We start from the raw sequence: 18,408 nt of genomic DNA on the forward strand, positions 1-18,408 counted from the left end.
TACTTCCGGTGGAGCCGTCACGTATGATGGTCCGGCCGGTTCCTCGAGCTACAGTTCACTGGTTCCTAGCAACCAAGAACACACAGCAAAACAAAACTAAAAAAAAGTACATTGTGCATGTGCATACATTATCAGTAGTGAAAGTAACTAAGCACATTTACTTATGTAGGCCTACTGTAATTAAGTATTTATTTGGTTTTCCTTGTATATACTTGTATATACTTGTATACTTGTATATTCCTTGTACATACTTACTGTCTGTTTAGATTTACTGTATATTCCTTGTATATACTTACTGTTTGTTTAGATTTACTGTTTTCTTTTCTTTTTTTTTTCCCTTTTTCTTTACATATCTACTGCATAGTACTGTGTTCTATTTGTCTGTCATTCAATGTTATATGAGATACTTAAATGGTTTCCTGTTGAAATAAGCTTAGTCTTTTCATGGATCTCCTTTTAGTAGACCTTGTACCAGTGAACTGTACCGTCATGAATCTGTACATTTTCCTATGCAAACTTCTAATACAGCCTTCAATCAATCAATCAATCAATTGGTATTTGTGCTTTAGCCCACTTGAGTATTTCCAATCTTTACTTCTACAGTCTACAGCTACACCACTACATCTCAGAGGCAAATATAGGCAAACAAAATAGGCTTAGGCCTATAGCCTACTTTCTCTACATTTATTTGAAAACTTTAGTTAGTTACTTTGTAGATTTTGATTATTATTACAAAACATAGGCCTACATTAACCACTTCAGCCCTCTACATTTCGGCCATTTGAAAAGCCAATCAACAAGCTTGTAAATCTGGTATTTTCAAAAGGTGTTTATCCTTTTAGTTGACCTGTAGCCTACCAGTGAACTGTATGCTGTCATATGAAACTGTACCTTTATGCAAACTTCCAATAAAGTCTTCAATCAATCATTGATTGATTGAATCAATCAATCAATCAATCAATCAACCAATCAATCAATCAATGAATGAATGAATCAATCAATCAATGGGTAGGTCTACCACTGATAGGCCTACATTATATGCCAAAGTTTCACAAACAATTAAATAAACTGCCTAAAACGAACAGATACATAAATATGAGATTCAAAGTGGTTCATGTGTATTGTGTAAATAAGCTGTAAAACGCGTATAGGATCTCCTTTAGTTGACAGTGTACCAGTTATTCGCGCTGTCATTAAACTGTACGTTTTCCTATTGCAAACTTCTATTGAATTCTTCAATCAAAAAAAAAAAAAAAAAAAAATTACAAATAATATTGCTGACGCTGTCAACTCACAGAAGAAAAAAAAAATAACAAAAATTAAAAACTAAATATAAGGAAACAAAAAATTAAGGGCCCCACAAAAAATGTGTCCGCGACCCACAAACGGGTCCCGAACCAGTGTTTGGAAAACAGTGCACACTACAGACAGACCCTGCCTAACTGAACACGGCCAAAACACCCACATAGGTCTACATTACATTAGGCTACATTCACATTATAACGTGCTGTTTGTTTGCCAGTGTAGTTTAAACGTATTTATTCTTGACATACATACAATAATATGTGTTTCTATATTCTTCACTTTACGCGGCTGCCAAATGTGGGCGTAACACAATCTGTCAAAAATTCTGTCTCTGAGTCTTGCTCAACAACGTCTAAAATCCCTCCTCCTCTAGTACAGTAGCCAGGCCTACAACTGACAGTCCGACCCCACCCGCTTTTCTTTTCTTTTCTTTCAAGTTACAACTTGATGTTGGGGTTGGACCTCTAGAGTAATCTTTCTGCTCCCGCCGCATCGAATCCCAGCGGATCAGCGAGAGGGTTGAGAAATAAAGTTGGAATATGCATAGGACACAGTAGGTGGGGTTCAAGCCATTGTACCTTTTTATTGTCATTTTGGGGGGTTGCGTTCAGATGACGTGAACTACCCACCACGGCACTATAAATAATAGTACACAGAAGTACAGAAGAAAATGAGTGACAACGATATAGAAATGGACCGTCTGTCCGACACGGAGGAGCTGGATCTGGTGGATGGAGACACAGAGTTGGGGATGATACAAGAAGACGTCGGTGAGTCAAGATCTGTGCTCACGTCGCAATGTTTCTTCATGTTGGTCGGTGTGTGTGTGTGTGTGTGTGTGTGTGTGTGTGTGTGTGTGTGTGCGTGCGTGCGCGCGTGTGTGTGTGTGTGTGTGTGTGTGTGTGTGTGTGTGTGTGTGTGTGTGTGTGTGTGTGTGTGTGTGTGTGTGTTTGCGTGTGACGATTGAACAACAAGTTTAATTTACTTTTGCAACTCAACCTCTGTGTAATATTTTGTACAAGTGTGTCACCCTCACCCTTTCACAACATCATCAAAGGACCTGAGCATGCAGCATGTGCTTATCATCTAGGTATGAGAGCTGACAGCTGTTATTTCTGTGTGTACAGAAGGTTAAAGAGAGTGTCAAGAGTTAGAGACCTGTAGGGTCAATTTGGTTCCTCACTATCAATCATTTAGCTGGGGACCCCTTTGGGGACCCCCACACCCCACTTTGAGAACCACTTTATGATGCATGATCCATAGGCCTATACATCCATGACACAGATAAACTTCTTATTTGTTTTTACTTACAAAACACAAGTCTTAGTTATTATGGTCTCCATGATACTGGCATTTGGGAAGTTATTCCAAATAGTTCACCTTCTTTAACGTGAGGGCATGGGAGATGAGACACTCTGTGCTTTCTGTGTAGACTCAGTCATGGGAGAAGAAGGGTTAGTTTTCCATTCATTCGCCCCCTACACTGAAAGTGGAAAGACATTCCGCTGTCTCTGAGTCATTGTTGGCCGCAAGCTTTGTTGCCCAAATTCCCTTACTGTCAGCATGCAAACAATGTCTGATGTTCAGTTGTTGGAGCATGTGGTGTTTGTTGCTAGACTTTCACAACATAAATGATGGTCTTTTTGGACTTCATAACAAACAAGTTGTTTATTAATATGGAAATGTGTGCCGTGGTCATGGATGAACTCCCAAGCTGAGGACAGAGAGTGACTTTACAAGAGCACATATACTTGTAGGCTATACACCACCATGCACCTCATGTTTATGCCTATGCATTTTGTCAATAAAGATGTCAGTCAGTCAGTCAGTCAATCAATCAATCAATCAATCAATCATAATAAGACACCCATTGCTTACAGCTAAAACAGCAATTTAATCTCTTTATTTTGGATATGATTATTGGTCTTATTTTGGACATGTCATTGTAGGCAAAGTATTTAAAGAAAAGTGGAAGTAAAAACAGCAAAAATATCGATGTGACACGCTGTGAGCGCATCTATTTTCTCTGTCTGCCGTGTGATGAAATACATAGTGTGGCTTAAGTGTGGTTAAGCAACGGTTGGAGAGCAGACATAAGGTAGCTGTAGTGTCTCATCTTTGAATGAAATGACAACATCAACATGACATGGCATGAAAATCACCTGTGTTCTAAACCTGTTGTTATTGCAGCTCTGCGGTGGCTTGACCATACTTGCCCTTTTCAAGCACTTCAGCATACAGTACCGTACATGTATCAACTTCAAATTCATGGTCACATCGCAGGTTTACAGGTGTAAAGAAGTGGGTGAAATAGATTTTTCGTACAAGCTCCCAGCATTTGTAGTTTTCAGGAAAGGGAAGAATAGTGGAAAACAGGTCAGATATTCAAATATTCCTGATTGCGACCGTAGGTCGCATTTACTACCAAAACCTCCACAGGCTGTCTGTGAGTGAGTGAGTCAGTGAGTCCGTCACACTTTTGCCCTGCTCATATCTCCACAACCGTTGCCCCCACCCATGCCAAATTTTGCACACACACTCCTTGACTGCCAAACTACAACCTCCAAGGACCCCCGGAGCCCCAGGGACCCCCAGGTCCCTGGGGGACCCCCAGATGTAAAAAATTACCAAATGTGGTCACACGTCACACGTCACACTTTTTCCCTGCTCATATCTCCGCAACCGTTGACCCGATCCATGCCACATTTTGCACACACACTCCTTGCCTGCCAAACTACAACCTCCAAGGACCCCCCGAGCCCCAGGAACCCCCAGCTCCCTGGGGGACCCCAAGTGTAAAAAATGACCAAATGTGCAAAAATGACCAAATGACCACCCCAACGGGGCTGCTCACGGGGAATTCCCGGGGACCACCCACTCCTCGTGCTCCAGAACGGATGCAAAAGTGGTGACGCCCCCAGTGGAGGACCCCCTCCACTGCAGCTCACATAAAATGCCGATAAGCGACCTACGGTCGCTTATCTCCCGATTAGGGAGTCTTACTGGTATGAGTACTGTAGATGATGTATAGTCATTCTGTTGTCGTCTATGTGGGTACAGGGTGAACTTTACTTACTCTCTGTTCTATTCTATCCAGGATTTATTATAGTTATATAGCAGAATCACATGGGCCTGTGCTCTGGTGTAATGGACTTGACTGGTGTTTTATTGATTTGCTCATCATAACAGAGTGGAATTCTTACGACTATGAGTTTCCTGAATCGGAATCATTTATGCTCAAATAGTTTGCTGGGTGTGCTTGGATCAATGGAACTTACATCTAGTTCCTTTTATCGGTATCACAATGCTATATTAAAATTAGCTGGGAGGGCCGGCCGGTGGATTGCGGCCACGTCCACATTGGACTTCTAAAAGTAAAAGGCCTCAGGTGGCTCAGCCAGTTTGTGTGCATGCCATGTCATCAGCAGGGAATGTCATGCCATCATAAATATCTTTATACAAAGGCTGCAAGCACAACTCCAACCCGTTTCAATATCACTGAGCTTTCTTATCGGGTGCACGGTCTAGAAGACTTTACAATAATAATTCTCTATGAGAGAATACCAGCACTTAGGGAACTGTCCTTTAAGGCACTTTTATTTATAATACGTTGGCATGGTAACACTGCAGAGCAGACAGAACAACGTAGGCCTACGTGTGTGCTCTGCAGTGTACCATGCCAACTTATCATTAATATCTGTCTAATGTTGATCTCTTTCCTCTGTCTCTCCATTTTGCGACTGTAGACCATAATAACGCATGCTTAACTACTTAGTCAATATATGGTTGACCTAGCCTAGCACAGCTAAACAATCCACCCATGTTAACACAGTGGGAATGAACTAACTGCAGTTAGTTAGCTGCATTAGTACATAGTCTGGCTACGCCAGGCTATGGTTGAGTAATTTCTGTTTTCTGAAAGCTTTCACAGAAAATAGCCGGACAACAAGCTTATTGATCTGCTATTTTCTGTGAAAGCATTCCCCACAATACGGATGCTGGGTTTTAAGTAAACTATTTGTTGACTGTATCCCCTAGGGGTCTTTATACGTCCTCTCCTTCTTCCCTCTACACACCAAATATCTAATAATAGCTGTTCTACAAGCCCACAACAACAATGTCAAATTGCTATGCATTCTGAGATAGTAGATTGGCTTTTCCCCCCTTACTGATACTGTACATTGCGAATTCTGTAAATATAGCATTGCTATATTGTTTGATACTATATTTGTTTCTACTCCAGTATCTGGCCTATACTCCTGTTCGCAATTTGGGGTGAGGGGAGTTTCTCACCTGAACTGAGTCAGTGGGTCCCTAGACATGAAAAATCACCGAGGTGCTCGTCCGCCATAGTGCCACGAATGGCGCAATGGCCACATCAAATATGACCACCATCGGCTATGATAAAAATCCAACTTTTCTGTTTCTGGGTGTATATGCACATGTAATACCTCCATTTGGACTAATTTGGGTGTGGGGAATTCAATTCTGATATTGTTTTGACCATTTTGGGTGATTTGGACCTTGAAAGGTCATGGTCAAGGTCATTTTATAATTCCGAAGACCATGGCCACAACTTGGCCATTGTTAGGAGTAAAAACAGGTGCTGTAGGTCTAAACCAACTAATTCTGACATGTATAATTCATTTCTGGTATTGTTTTGACCATTATATTAAGGATCATCTTGTCTTTGAAATATCAATGTCAATGCCATTTTTCAAAAACGATTTTGTCTTTACTAGCACTTTTATTGAATTTTTGGAGCTGTGTGAAACACAGGCTCCCTATACGTGGCTGTGTGGGTCTGTGTGTGTGTTAGGGCTGCACGGTTAATCGTTTTCAAACCGAAATCGCGATGTGAAATGTCGCGATTAGCGAATCGCAAAGGCCGCGGTTTTGGCGATTTTCTGCGAAGTTGACTTCCCAAGCATTATGCAGACGTTTTAATTTTAGAAATCCGTTCATAATTGACTAAGGAATGATCAAATCAAACTGTGGTGTCTTTCTTTGCGCATCGCCGGCCGCACCGAGGATTAGCATTACAGGTTGCTCCAATCTCCTCAGAGGAGAGGAGCCAAGCCAAGGCATGACACTGTCTGTCTAACAGCACGTAAACGTATATGATCCCTTCCAACGGAGTACTCCATGGCTACAGGTAGTGAATGTTCTGGTAATCATTATAAATATAACATCCTTAAATCCTTGTGCATAGATTAAATGCTCCCGTTTGTCGTAAGCTGAAAGTGAAAGTGATTTCAGTGCAACGGTGGCTGCTCCTCCTCCTCCACACATGAAACGTATGGCGTGTCTTAGGGTGCATTTTTTTGCCTTGATAAAACTTAAGCAAGGCAGCGACATACAGTACTTTCTTCCTTGACAATAATGAGAGGCAGACAAAACCATTACTGACATTTTGCTGAATATAAAAACGTTTTATATTGCTAAAGCAAAATAAAAGGTAATCTTTTGGAAATATAACTGAACTGAATCAAACCATTTACATGATTGCCAATTAGCCTAGTTAATAATAATCAATTTATTTTTAAATGTATTACACAATAAATATTCAACGGAAGCTTGACCTAAGGTAGTGAAATGATTTTCCTATGGTTAAAATAATTTATTATATCCTTTTAACAAAAAAAAAAACTATCACTTATCCTACCTTGAAATACATATATAAATACAGGGGTTAAGGTTCTCCGTCCTGGGGATGGATTTCCGTCCTGAGGAGTCTCTAGGGGCCATTTATGAGATCGAGGCAGATTTGCCAAAAAAGAGAAAACAAAAAATGGGGGTGGGGGGGTGTAGCCATGGCCGTGATGTTAATAACATGACCGAAATCGTCAAAATGCAGCATAATACTTGCTAGTCAAGTCAAAATAAATTTCCGTTTTAGGATTTTTTTTGCTTTAGCCCCTGTAAATATCGCGAATAAAATCGCAATCGCAATATTAGTCAGAAAAATCGCAATTAGGTTTTTTCCCAAAATCGTGCAGCCCTAGTGTGTGTGTGTGTGTGTGTCTGTCTGTCTGTCTGTGTGTATGTAGCCTGAACTTCCTAAACTTCGGCACGCCACTAGTCCCACAGTTTTGCCACCACACACTCGCGCCATATGTCAAATCGACCGGCTTACTCGGGAATCGTGGGCTATTACTTTTCTAAGAGAAAGGTTCTATAGTTTAATTGATATTAATTTATTAGTGAATTAATTTTCCCCATTGACTTATAATGGGAATCGCAAAAACTCACATTCAATTATTTGTCTCTCGCAAACCATAGGGGCTAGAGTTTCAAGACTTGGAGAGGAGGTTCATAATGATTTCAAGGATTAAATAAAAAATTATTGTGTCATTTGGCCACATGGTGGCGCCATAACACCCCACTTTACGTTTTGGCCTGTAACTCTTGAACCGTAGGTCGGAAAATTAAAAATATTTTTTCCCTGGATTCCTTGGGCCATGACGCATCTCCCCATATAGGCCACGCCCATTTGCGCCATGATAGATTTTCCGCCATCTTGAATTTTCTCCAAAACACACTTTTTGCTCCTTTTCCTACATATTTTCTTCAAATGTCACAAAAATCGGTACACATGATCCACACACACACACACACACACACACACACACACACACACACACACACACACACACACACACAGCTCCACTTCACACGGGTGTGATTTTTTCTTAATAGTTTGTTTTGTTTATAACAAAATACATACTAGTGAGAAATAGAACAAGTAAACACCCCCATTTAACTTTAAAGGGGGATTTTAAATAGGTGTTTAAATGAGCAAATAAGACTATTTATGAATAAAAGTGACAAATAAGATCACATAACAAAAGCAAATAACAATTTCCCTCAAAATGCACCATATTTTGGTTGTGTATGATGCAAGTTAGTATGATGTGTTTTTTACAGGATGGATTTGCCATTGTTCCATGGCAAAATATGATGCACAGAATTGATGGGTAGCTATGCCCCTCCCAAAAAACCTTTGTCCAATGCTAGCTTAGAATAACTTCCTGCTTGCCAAGGCTTGCCTTGGCAACAGCCTTGGCAAGCTGCCGGGTGCTAAGCTAGCATTGGACAAAAGCTTTTTGGGAGGGGCATAGCTACCCATCAATTCCACCAGCCCAGCAACCATATCGACGAGTGTCACGCTTCAGACATGGGAGTGTACTAAAGTCAAAGTGTTCCTTCTTTTCCTCTGATTCCTTGGCTGTTGCAAGCAGGTGGCAAGAAATGCACTAGGAAGGTGCCATTGTTGGTCTCAGCGGTTGTACTGTACTTCTCTGCTACCATGTTCTGTCAAGGTCTTTGCTTCTCCAAAGTTTTCAAGATATTGTGCTGTACTCGGTCAGAAGCCATAGCTAGATGTTTAGTCCCCAACTGGCTCATGCAGTCATCTCCAGTCTCCAAGGCATATGTGCCTTGATCACTGTCTTGTGGTGCTCCAAGATGAGAGACTGCTTGATGCAGTGGAAGCATGTGCCATAGTGCACCTCTAGTGCCATACTGCAGCCAGATCTCCTTCATCCCCAGTGCTTGGATGTTTGTATAGCATTAATGCGAAGGAGACTACGACAACTCTATGGGGTCTGCTCATAATCCTGACGTTAGGGTTATGGACAGGTTTAGTTATAATGGGGCCAATTGACTCCACATGTAACACTAGCCTCCTCAATCTATATGGAGATCCCTGTTCCAATCTCATCAATATTAAGGACATATCTGGGAATGCCCATATATGGGCATGTTTTGACATGGGCATGTTTTGACAACATTGTTGACTATCATGCAGTGGTCTCCATATATGAGTAACTGGTCCCATATACATCACTGGCCAGATGGCCAAGAATTGGCACGACCTCGCCCTTTAGGGCACACCCATCCCTCAGCAACTTTCCAAATTCTGGGTGTCTGAGGAGAACAAACAGTTCTCCAGCTGTGTTCGGAATATGGTGTCCAATCAAGCCTGTGGCAATGTTACCATCATTGTCGGACGACAGTGGCTCAGTATAGAGCACCTGCATTGAAATCTGAAGCTTCCAGGTTCGATTCCCAGCTCTTCCTGGTTATGTGTCGAAGTGTCCTTGAGCAAGACACTGAATCCCTTACAGCTCCCGATGAGCAGGTTGGAACCTTGCATGGTTTCATGGTGTGTGAATGTGTGTGTTAATGGGTGAATTGTAAAGTGCTTTGGAGAAAAGCACTATATACTGTAAATGCAGTCCATTTACCATTGTCTCTGATGAAGATGACAAAGGTGGAGTAGAGATCCCAGACATCTTGAATAGGATTGAGGAGGCTGACACATGGTGCATGTACTGACTCCATTATAACCAACCCTAACCTTCACTAACCTAATGGTCTGAATAATGGGATGTCGGAATTATGGCAGACCCCAGAGAGTTGTTGTCTCTTTCGCGTAACTGCTATACTATACCCCATATTTACAAGCACTGGCTGAAGTATGGCACTGGTGAGAATTGGAATATGCTTCCACTGCATCGAGCAGTCTCTCATCTTGGAGCACCACAAGCTAAGACAGTGATCAAGGCACATATGCCTTGGAGACTGGAGATGACTGCATGGGCCAGGTGGGGATTAAACATGCAGTTATGGCTTCTGACCGAGTACAATATATCTAACAAACTTTGGAGACTGAGAGGAAAAGACTTTGACAGAACAAGACACAGCATTGGTAGTAGAGAAGTACAACTGCTGAGACCAACAAGGCACCTTTCTAGAGAATTTCTTGCCACCTGCTTGCAACAGCCAAGGAACCTGCGGAAAGACTAGAACCAATAGAACATGGATCAGGTCATAACATTATTCATAATATCAGAAATGAATTCCCCACACCCAAATTAGTCCAAATGGAGGTATTACATGTGCATATACACCCAGAAACAGAGAAGTTGGATTTTTATCATAGCCGATGGTGGCCATATTTGATGTGGCCATTGCGCCATTCGTGGCACTATAGCGGACGAGCACCTCAGTGATTTTTCATGTCTAGGGACCCACTGACTCAGTTCAGGTGAGAAACTCCCCTCACCCCCAGATACTGGAGTATTCTTCACTTTTTGCAAATTGTTCTAATCATTATTCTTTGTTATCTTGTTGCTTCCGTTTGCTGGATGTACTTTTTGGATGGATAGTTGTTCCACATGACTTTTCAACATGATTTGTTATATTACATACTTTTCCCTCATTGTAGGTGAGCATAAATACATTTTACCCATGATTACCCATGATTACCCACTGCTGCTATGAATTCCAGAGGAAACATCAAAGACATGCATGCACACACGCACATACACACACAGGCTGTGGCTCATAATTTCCTATCAAAAGCACAGGAAGACACTTGATTTTGGCTGGCACTGAACAGGAAAGCTGCGTAAATGTTACGCCTGATTTTCAACAATGAAGTCAACAAGCTGTGCAGTGTGCATGATATCGCTGTTGTCAGGTGGAAACCTGACAACAAAACCGTTTTTACTCATCATAAAAAAGGGGGAAAAATAGGGAAATTAGCCAATCTAAACAATAGTACACAATGCCTCGCACCGCAATACTAGGTTTCTGCGGGACAGTGACGATACCGGTATGCTTCTGTTTACAACAGCTATAGGCTTTTGTACAGATATGTAATTTGTCAAACAGGTGTTCCAATCCTACTGATATTTTCTATGGTTATGACACTGTAATGTTACCTGGTCTGTAATCTATTGTGTCGTCTGCTGGTTTGAATTCCTACAGTGTCTCACTGTATGATTTTAAATTTCCTAACTATCAATAGTCAATAGTTAAATTGAAACAGTAATTTATTTAAATTGAAATAAATACTACAAAGTAAACAGAAATGAACATAAAAACAATGATGTGTGACTAATGTCTGCTGTGTATGCATCAGTGGAGTGTAGTGTGCGCAATGCATGTGTGTGAATGTATAAATAAAAATAAAGGCAGGAACCCAAACAACACAACCTGACTTTAAACCCATATTTTAATTTAGTTTCAATCCATTATTCAGTCTGAAAGCCCTCTCAGTGCAGCCGTTTTCTGAGATAGGAGGCGTGACCAAAGTGGAACTCTTTGGCGCCTGGTTCATACTGGATTATCCCGATCCTGATTGGGCTTGTTAGATTTTCAACCCTGCCTTTCTATAGCGTCACCAGACCCTGAATGCGAGGCTAGCGATTCAGGGGCCGGAGCCAGGTTAAAACAACACTGCTGCTCACTGGAGGAGAAGAGGAAGAACAATTTCCTCAGTCCATTATATTGTTACCCCAATTGCCCCCAGGTGAGGCCCAGTAGCTGATGACCCACCCCATGCTGCCAATCACTTCTTCCTAATGGGAAAGTGCCACCCTCAGACTGGTTAGCCTCGTTCCCAGCCTTTCTCATCTGCGAAGAGAAAAGTCTGGTAACAATCTAATGCAGAGTGTCTATAGGGGCGGGACTCGTACATATTCCCCCCAGAAACAATCTTTTTTCGACCAATCTTAACACTCATCCACAGATAATGTAAACAGATTAGCAAAGCATCAACGTTATTTCCTTGAGCGGTACTTCTGCCAAATTCTGGTGCTTCCGTTCTTTTTTTTTTTTTTTTTTTTGCTTTTTCTGCCTTTATTGATAGATTATTGGTAGGCTGGCAGGAAACGGGGAGAGAGATGGGGGATGGCACGCAGCAAAGGTCGTCAGGATTGGGACTCAAACCTGCTACGCTGCAAGGCTGGTCTGGGTTACCAGCCTAGGTGCCTGGACCACTACCCTGTGGCCCAGGCCTGGTGCTTCTGTTTTAAACACTAAACCAGCTAGGTCTTGCCCAGTGTGCAGACCGGCAGGCCGTCACTTCAGTGAACTAAAATAGAAAGAGTCAAATAAAAAACTGCTGAACGACTGTTTAATAATGATTATTACCATGTTGCAAGCCTTCAGTGACATAGATTAGTGTCTTTGCTGTTTTCTCTGCTGAGAAGAATGATGCAGCATTCATTGCCTTCTCTTCAGTGTGTTTGAACTTGATTTGTTTTTCTTTCAGCTGTCTGTTGTTAAGGATATTCTAGAGGGAGGAAGTGACTGGGTGGGTGGGTACAGTGGGAAAAGAATGTACAGTGAAGTGTTCCTGCTGCATACATGAGATTATATGAATGGATTTAAGTATTGCAGATAAAGCAAGGGGGCATATGCTGTGTATCCTGGTATTACTGTATGTTATAACTTACATGGTATTGCTGTCATTATAGTATTTACTATTTACTACTGTTGTTGTTGTTGTTGTTGTTGTTGTTGTTGTTGTGGATGTTGTTGCTGTTATTGTTGTTATTGTCCATCTGTGAAGAGTTTCTCCCTCTCTTTCTCTCTGTCTATCTCTCTCTCTCTCTCTCTCTCTCTCTCTGAACCTCTCTCTGTCTGAACCTCTCTCTCTGAACCTCTCTCTCTCTCTCTCTCTCTCTCTCTCCCTCCCTCTCTCTCCCTCTCTCTCTCTCACACTCTCTCGTCAGGCCACCCTGGAGTCTGGTTCTGATCGAGGTTTCTTCCTGTTGAAGGGGAGTTTTTCCTTCCCAATGGCCAAATGCTTGCTCTGGGGGGAAACGTCAGGTCTTTGCTCTATATGTAAAGTTTCCTGTTGTGATTTGGCACTATACAATTGAAAGCTGCACTTAGGCCTAAAGCTGGGGACAAAATGCAGTTCAGACATATTAACTGCCGGCACAAAGGAAAATGTTATGTTGGACGAACAATTATTCCACAGCTCCCTTTTCCAGAGTTGCGTCTCTATGGGCGGTGTTTTCAAAACAACATCTGACTCCAGTTAGATTTCCCATGATGCACTGCTTGACCGTGGAAACATGAGAACTCTCAGCGTGGAATGCTCTTTGCTGTTTGTGTAAAGATTTGATGCAACGATCGTAATGCAATTATTTCCCAGCCACCAGTTTGTTTAGACTTTACTGTAATGTGCTAACACGTATGTGGGGGTTCTTGTATTTCTTTGTGAGGCGACTTGACCACTGCAAAATGTATATGGAGCAGAACAAGAGGGAGTGATAGTTAGTTGTTTTGGCCAAAGAGTGTTGACGAAACTGCAACAGCTGTTGAATGATTTGTTCTTTCTCGTAGGAGACGAGGGTGGACGACTTTGTCTCTTTGTGGTTGAAAGCATTCTTGAGTGGTGAAATTGGCTGGCTTGTGCCTGGAAAAATGCCAGTTTGAATCCCCTGGTCCAGCAGCAAAAGTCTTGGCAGAGAAAACAAATTAGTAACGCCCCACCACCCCTCAGTAAATGCTATTGGGGTGCTTTTTAGCAAGGCACTTAAGCCTGAGTCACTCGCAGTGCAGCTGGTCACTGGAAGAGTGCAGTTTTCCAGGAACTGTAGCTTACCTGTGTTGTGTAACCTCAGTCATTACCCTGAATGAGGGTGGTGCAGAAAAGGAGTACGGTATGTGTACTCAGCTCAGCATAACCCTGTACTGAATAAATAAAGATAATATACAGAATTAATCTCTCAAGTTAAGCTTGAATATACAGTGTTGTCGTTAACACAAAGTCACCTTCTCTTGTCTGAGGAAAAGAATATCCGTGAGGTTATTCAACATCTGAATTATGAGTGAATTGTTCAAAAATAATGTGGCAAATGAAATCAAAACGTTCAAACTACAAACTACTATACAAACTACTATACTACATCTCACTATCCATATTTCAAAACCAGAGCAGGTGTTATGAAAGAATTGAGGTGAGACCTGAAATAATGAGTCTTGAAAACCGAATGCAGTTTAAAGCTTTTATTCTGTGCACAGAAGCCCAGTTGTCAGACAGGTTGTCGTAGTCAGTTTGCCAGTTAAAGGCCAGATAAGATGTCATGCTGGTGGTCACTTAAATACATTTGAGTCCTTAGGGTGTGTCTCTTATAGCATTCCCCATGGCTAGTGCCAGACAGGCACAGGCATTTATGTCAATATCATTGCTAACATCTGCTGGTAGGTTCTTCAGCTCTTCAGCACAGTTATCAAATCAAACACATTTTGTTCTCACTTCATCATACAGTACTTCAAGTTTAGACTATGTAATCTCTCAAGAACAGATTATGGTAATTATTTAATTTTCCATTACACAGTAAATTAACACTAGCCACTACTAGGCAAGTAAATATGCTAGATTTTGGCACAACTGACAGAAACAACCCTGCCACCCATGTAACCTGACATCATTTGGATCTCCTTTTCTGTTCCATTCTACCGAACGTCTATGTGATTAAGTCTTTTGTTGTGAATGGTGCATTTGGCAGGTCACCAAGCATCATCTGGCCGTTCTTCCTTTGAAACCATGCAAGACTAAGAGTATAAAGCCCTGCTAGCGGCCTCTAGAGGCTGTGCTGCTCCTTACGCCCACCCAGGCAGAGAAAGGAGATTTGGCTAAAATGTGAAAAACAAACAAACAAATATTTAAAATGATAGTAGCTGAATTCACTGAAGGAGGCAGTACAGAAAAGGCTATGGTCACCACTAGTTGAACTCAAACAGTAATCTGCCCATTAGATTATAAAATCCAATTATATTGTAGTATATAACACAATTGTGATGTTGTGGCCTGAGGCTGGCACTAGTGGAAAGGCCATGTGGTCACTCACTCCATAATCTATTGCATGCATAGTCCTCAAAGCATGAAAGAGCTTAGCAAGTTTCACAGCAATCTAGCTATAGCAGGCCTAAAATATATACAGTATAATTGGTGAGTGAAATTGAAAAAGTGGCTTGTGAATGTTGTACGAGCCATTGTGATGTAGGAAGGTTGTTTCCAGCCCTGCCAGTAACAATGCTTACACTCTCATTCTTGTTTATGTGATTCTTTTTTTCTTTTTATCCCTTGTTTGTCTTATAGTTTACCCCCAGGAGTTTTTACCAACATATCAGTCTATAGAGGAGGGAGCAGCAGTAACCAAGGCTCCACAGGTGAGTCAACAGTGTTCATTCACCATATTCATTTCATATACTGTGGTGGCGGTGGTGGTCAAGCATGGGAGCACTTGCACCGCTCAAAAAGTAGAATGTATATTCCTAGATCAGTTTCGGATATCGATCAGTTCTAAATTAACACATGGCATAGAAAAATCAGGAGGAAGAGCACATCTGTTTTCCTAGAGTGAAAATGTCTGGATAAACTGGGTGACAAAAATTATGCAAAAACATAAGGCTAAGGCATAAGGCACTCTTTAAGGAAAGTTTAATAGTGGCTAATGCATTGCAAGAATAAAACTTAAACTAAGTGTTGCGGCAACAATGCCTTCATCAGGGTGACAAAATTGCAGAAAAAACATGTTTTTTATAGGACATGATGACATCACAGTGGTACAGTATATGTTAGGTTTTCATGGTGGTTTTTGTAAGGCTTTACATTTTGTCTTGGTGTGTTTTTTTTAGCCTGCCACCAATCTGTATGGTAATGAGCCTATGATGCCATGTCCTATGTGTGTCATGTTGTTCTGCAATTTTGTTTAATTACTCTGTGAAGGCATTGTTGCCGCAACGTGTAGGTGCTGTTTTTATTCTTGCAATGCATTAGCCACTTTATTAAAGGCTATTTAACTTTTCTGCAAGAGTGCCTTGGTCTCATTCTTTTTTTGTAACACATGGCATTTTTATATAAACCTAAAACATTTGGTTCTCCCCCACCCCCTCACAGGATTTACAAATTAAACGCATAACATTAGAATTACGCTTCATATAAGTGAAGATAAATCCCCCTAATAAATAACAACAGTCTTGATGTCAGTGTTGCAAAGAGCAACACCCACTTAGATGTGTTTTGGTTGACCTACTCCACTGTGGGCTGTATGTCAGCCAACAGTTAATATCCTCGGAGAGCAAGAAGAAGAAGGGCGGGTGACACACAGTGTTTGTTGATCCTGCCCTCTTCTCTTCTCTCTGGTGACTTCAATCACGGATGAAACACCCTGGGACAATCATATAACAAACAGCATTACACAGCACAGAGCTGTCTTTTCTCTGCACACTGATGTACGACATCATGGACGAAGAAGAGGAGTACGAGTTTGAGACCATACCAGACTTACCGGACGAGCTCACTTTCTGTTCCCAGGCCGAATTCAACGACAAGCCCGACTCGCTGTTCTTCAACGACGGCCTGAGGAGGATTGACTTTGTCCTGGTCTACGAGGATGAGGACAAAAAAGACTTTGACAAGCGACACACATTCGCAAGGAAGAAGGTATGAGCTTGTGGTAGCATTTTATCTGCCAATGCCATTGACCTAAACCATAAATAAACTTTGTCCCAGGTGTTACTTAGGGTGTTCTCTATGGAGGTAGGCAAAAACGGATGATGATTCATGACTCATGAGTGTCTGGAAAACAAAGCCACAACTTAACATATTTACTTTTCAATATTTGTAAAGGGAAGGGAGTTCTTGTTTGCCTCTTTGTGTCAGAATTTGGATTAAGATTAAATCAAATTAATATTCTTCACAGCTATTTGTAATATCATTCGTTCAACCTTACCCAGACATACCCAGAAAAAAGCTTTTTCTGAACAGGTTTTCAATACACACAGTGAAATGCACACGTGTGAGCTGCCAACTCAGCTACTATGTTGTACTCTTTGCTGCAAAGTCGTGCAACTGGGTGGTGTCAAGTGTCCTGCTCAAGGGCACTCACAGTAGTGTAGTTGCTATGGAATAAGAGAGCGATATCTACATCCCCAGTGGGGATTTCCCAGCTGGCCCAGGGATTGAAACAAGATTGAAAGATAATATATGATAAGAAACGAGTGGAAGAGAAGGAGACAAGGAGTGAGGGAGAGCTAGGGGAGAGAAAGAACGAACAGAACATAGAGCAATAGAGAGAGAAACGGGAGAGGGTTACAGACTGAGAGTGTGTGTTTGTCTGAGAGAGAGGAGAAGTGCTTCAAAAAGGCTTTCAGAACTACTGCACGGAGTATGAAAGATGTGTTGTATTTCACTGCTTCATCAACATCTTACAACATACAACATAGACCTCAATACGGTTCTCCAGCTCTCCTACTATAGCACAGTACTACCAGTAAGACGCCAGTGAAGCAAGCCAGGCTTAACGCTACAGCATTTTAACCAATCTAACTTGCACATCTGCAGTGGTTGGAGGTGGTCTCCTTCTCTTCCATTGAGAAATGTATTTTAAACTTATTTGAAACACACCAGATTGGACACTAGATCTCAATCTTCATTGTAGTCCAACAGATGCATCAATGCACTTGCCTTTCTGCATCAGACGTGACTTAAAACATACAGATTGTAGCCTTTGCATGATTATAGGAATAACACAATGGCTACAATCCGTGTGTTTGATGTATAAAATGCATTTTCATTTGACTTGGCCGGCCTGGAGGTGATTTTCCAACACAGACAGAGCTCTCATTGGGGAGTGTTACATCATGTCAGACTTTTTGGCTGGACCAGCAGGACCAGCCCTTTAGACCAGAGGTTCTCAACATGTGGGTCGAGGCGAGGGTGTTGAAAGTGAGCCCTCAAATAATAGGCAAAACACTAAGATTTTAATGACAAAATAACATTAATATAAATGAAAATGATAATAAAAGTAAAAGTACAAAATTATCGATCTCAAAATGTACTTAAAGTACCAAAAGTAAAAGTCCTCATTATGCAGAATGTATAAAAATCTTTTGAAAATAAAGCATTTTTAATGCTCACAATGCATTGCGATACGATGCTTTGTGAGTTTGTAGATCGGCTATTCTCAAACGGCTGAAATGTATGTAGGGTTGAAGTGGTTAATGTATGTTTTGTTATAAGAATCAAAATCTACAAAGTAACGAGTAACTAAAGTTTTCATATAAATGTAGTGGAGTAAAAGTACAATATTTGGATCTGAGATATAGTGGAGTAGAAGTAGAGTAGCTGGTCAAGTAGAGTATAAAGTACAAACACCTAAAAATATTACTTGAGTACAGTACTTAAGTAAATGTATTTAGTTATTTTCCACCACTTCTCTGAGTGGAGAGACTGACTCCACTACATATGACATACTGTATGTAGTGGAGAGTCAGTCTCACAATAGAGAA

The 18,408-nt window shown here is 41.3% G+C and overlaps 1 protein-coding gene across 1 annotated transcript in view; it reads left to right on the forward strand.

The window, feature by feature from the left end:
- Positions 1 to 1,975: 1,975 nt before the first annotated feature.
- The window catches only part of ano6 (anoctamin 6), a gene marked incomplete at its 5' end in the record, with an annotated part of 36,229 nt that continues 19,796 nt past the window's right edge, over positions 1,976 to 18,408 (forward strand). The window contains 3 exons of the mRNA XM_080754135.1: positions 1,976 to 2,075; positions 15,215 to 15,285; positions 16,433 to 16,561. Coding sequence (XP_080610261.1) covers positions 1,976 to 2,075; positions 15,215 to 15,285; positions 16,433 to 16,561 — 300 coding nt within the window. The remainder of the gene's footprint in view (positions 2,076 to 15,214; positions 15,286 to 16,432; positions 16,562 to 18,408) is intronic.

Source organism: Nannobrachium achirus (genome assembly GCF_963921795.1).
Source record: "Nannobrachium achirus genome assembly, chromosome: 23".
Taxonomy (NCBI): Eukaryota; Metazoa; Chordata; class Actinopteri; order Myctophiformes; family Myctophidae; genus Nannobrachium; species Nannobrachium achirus.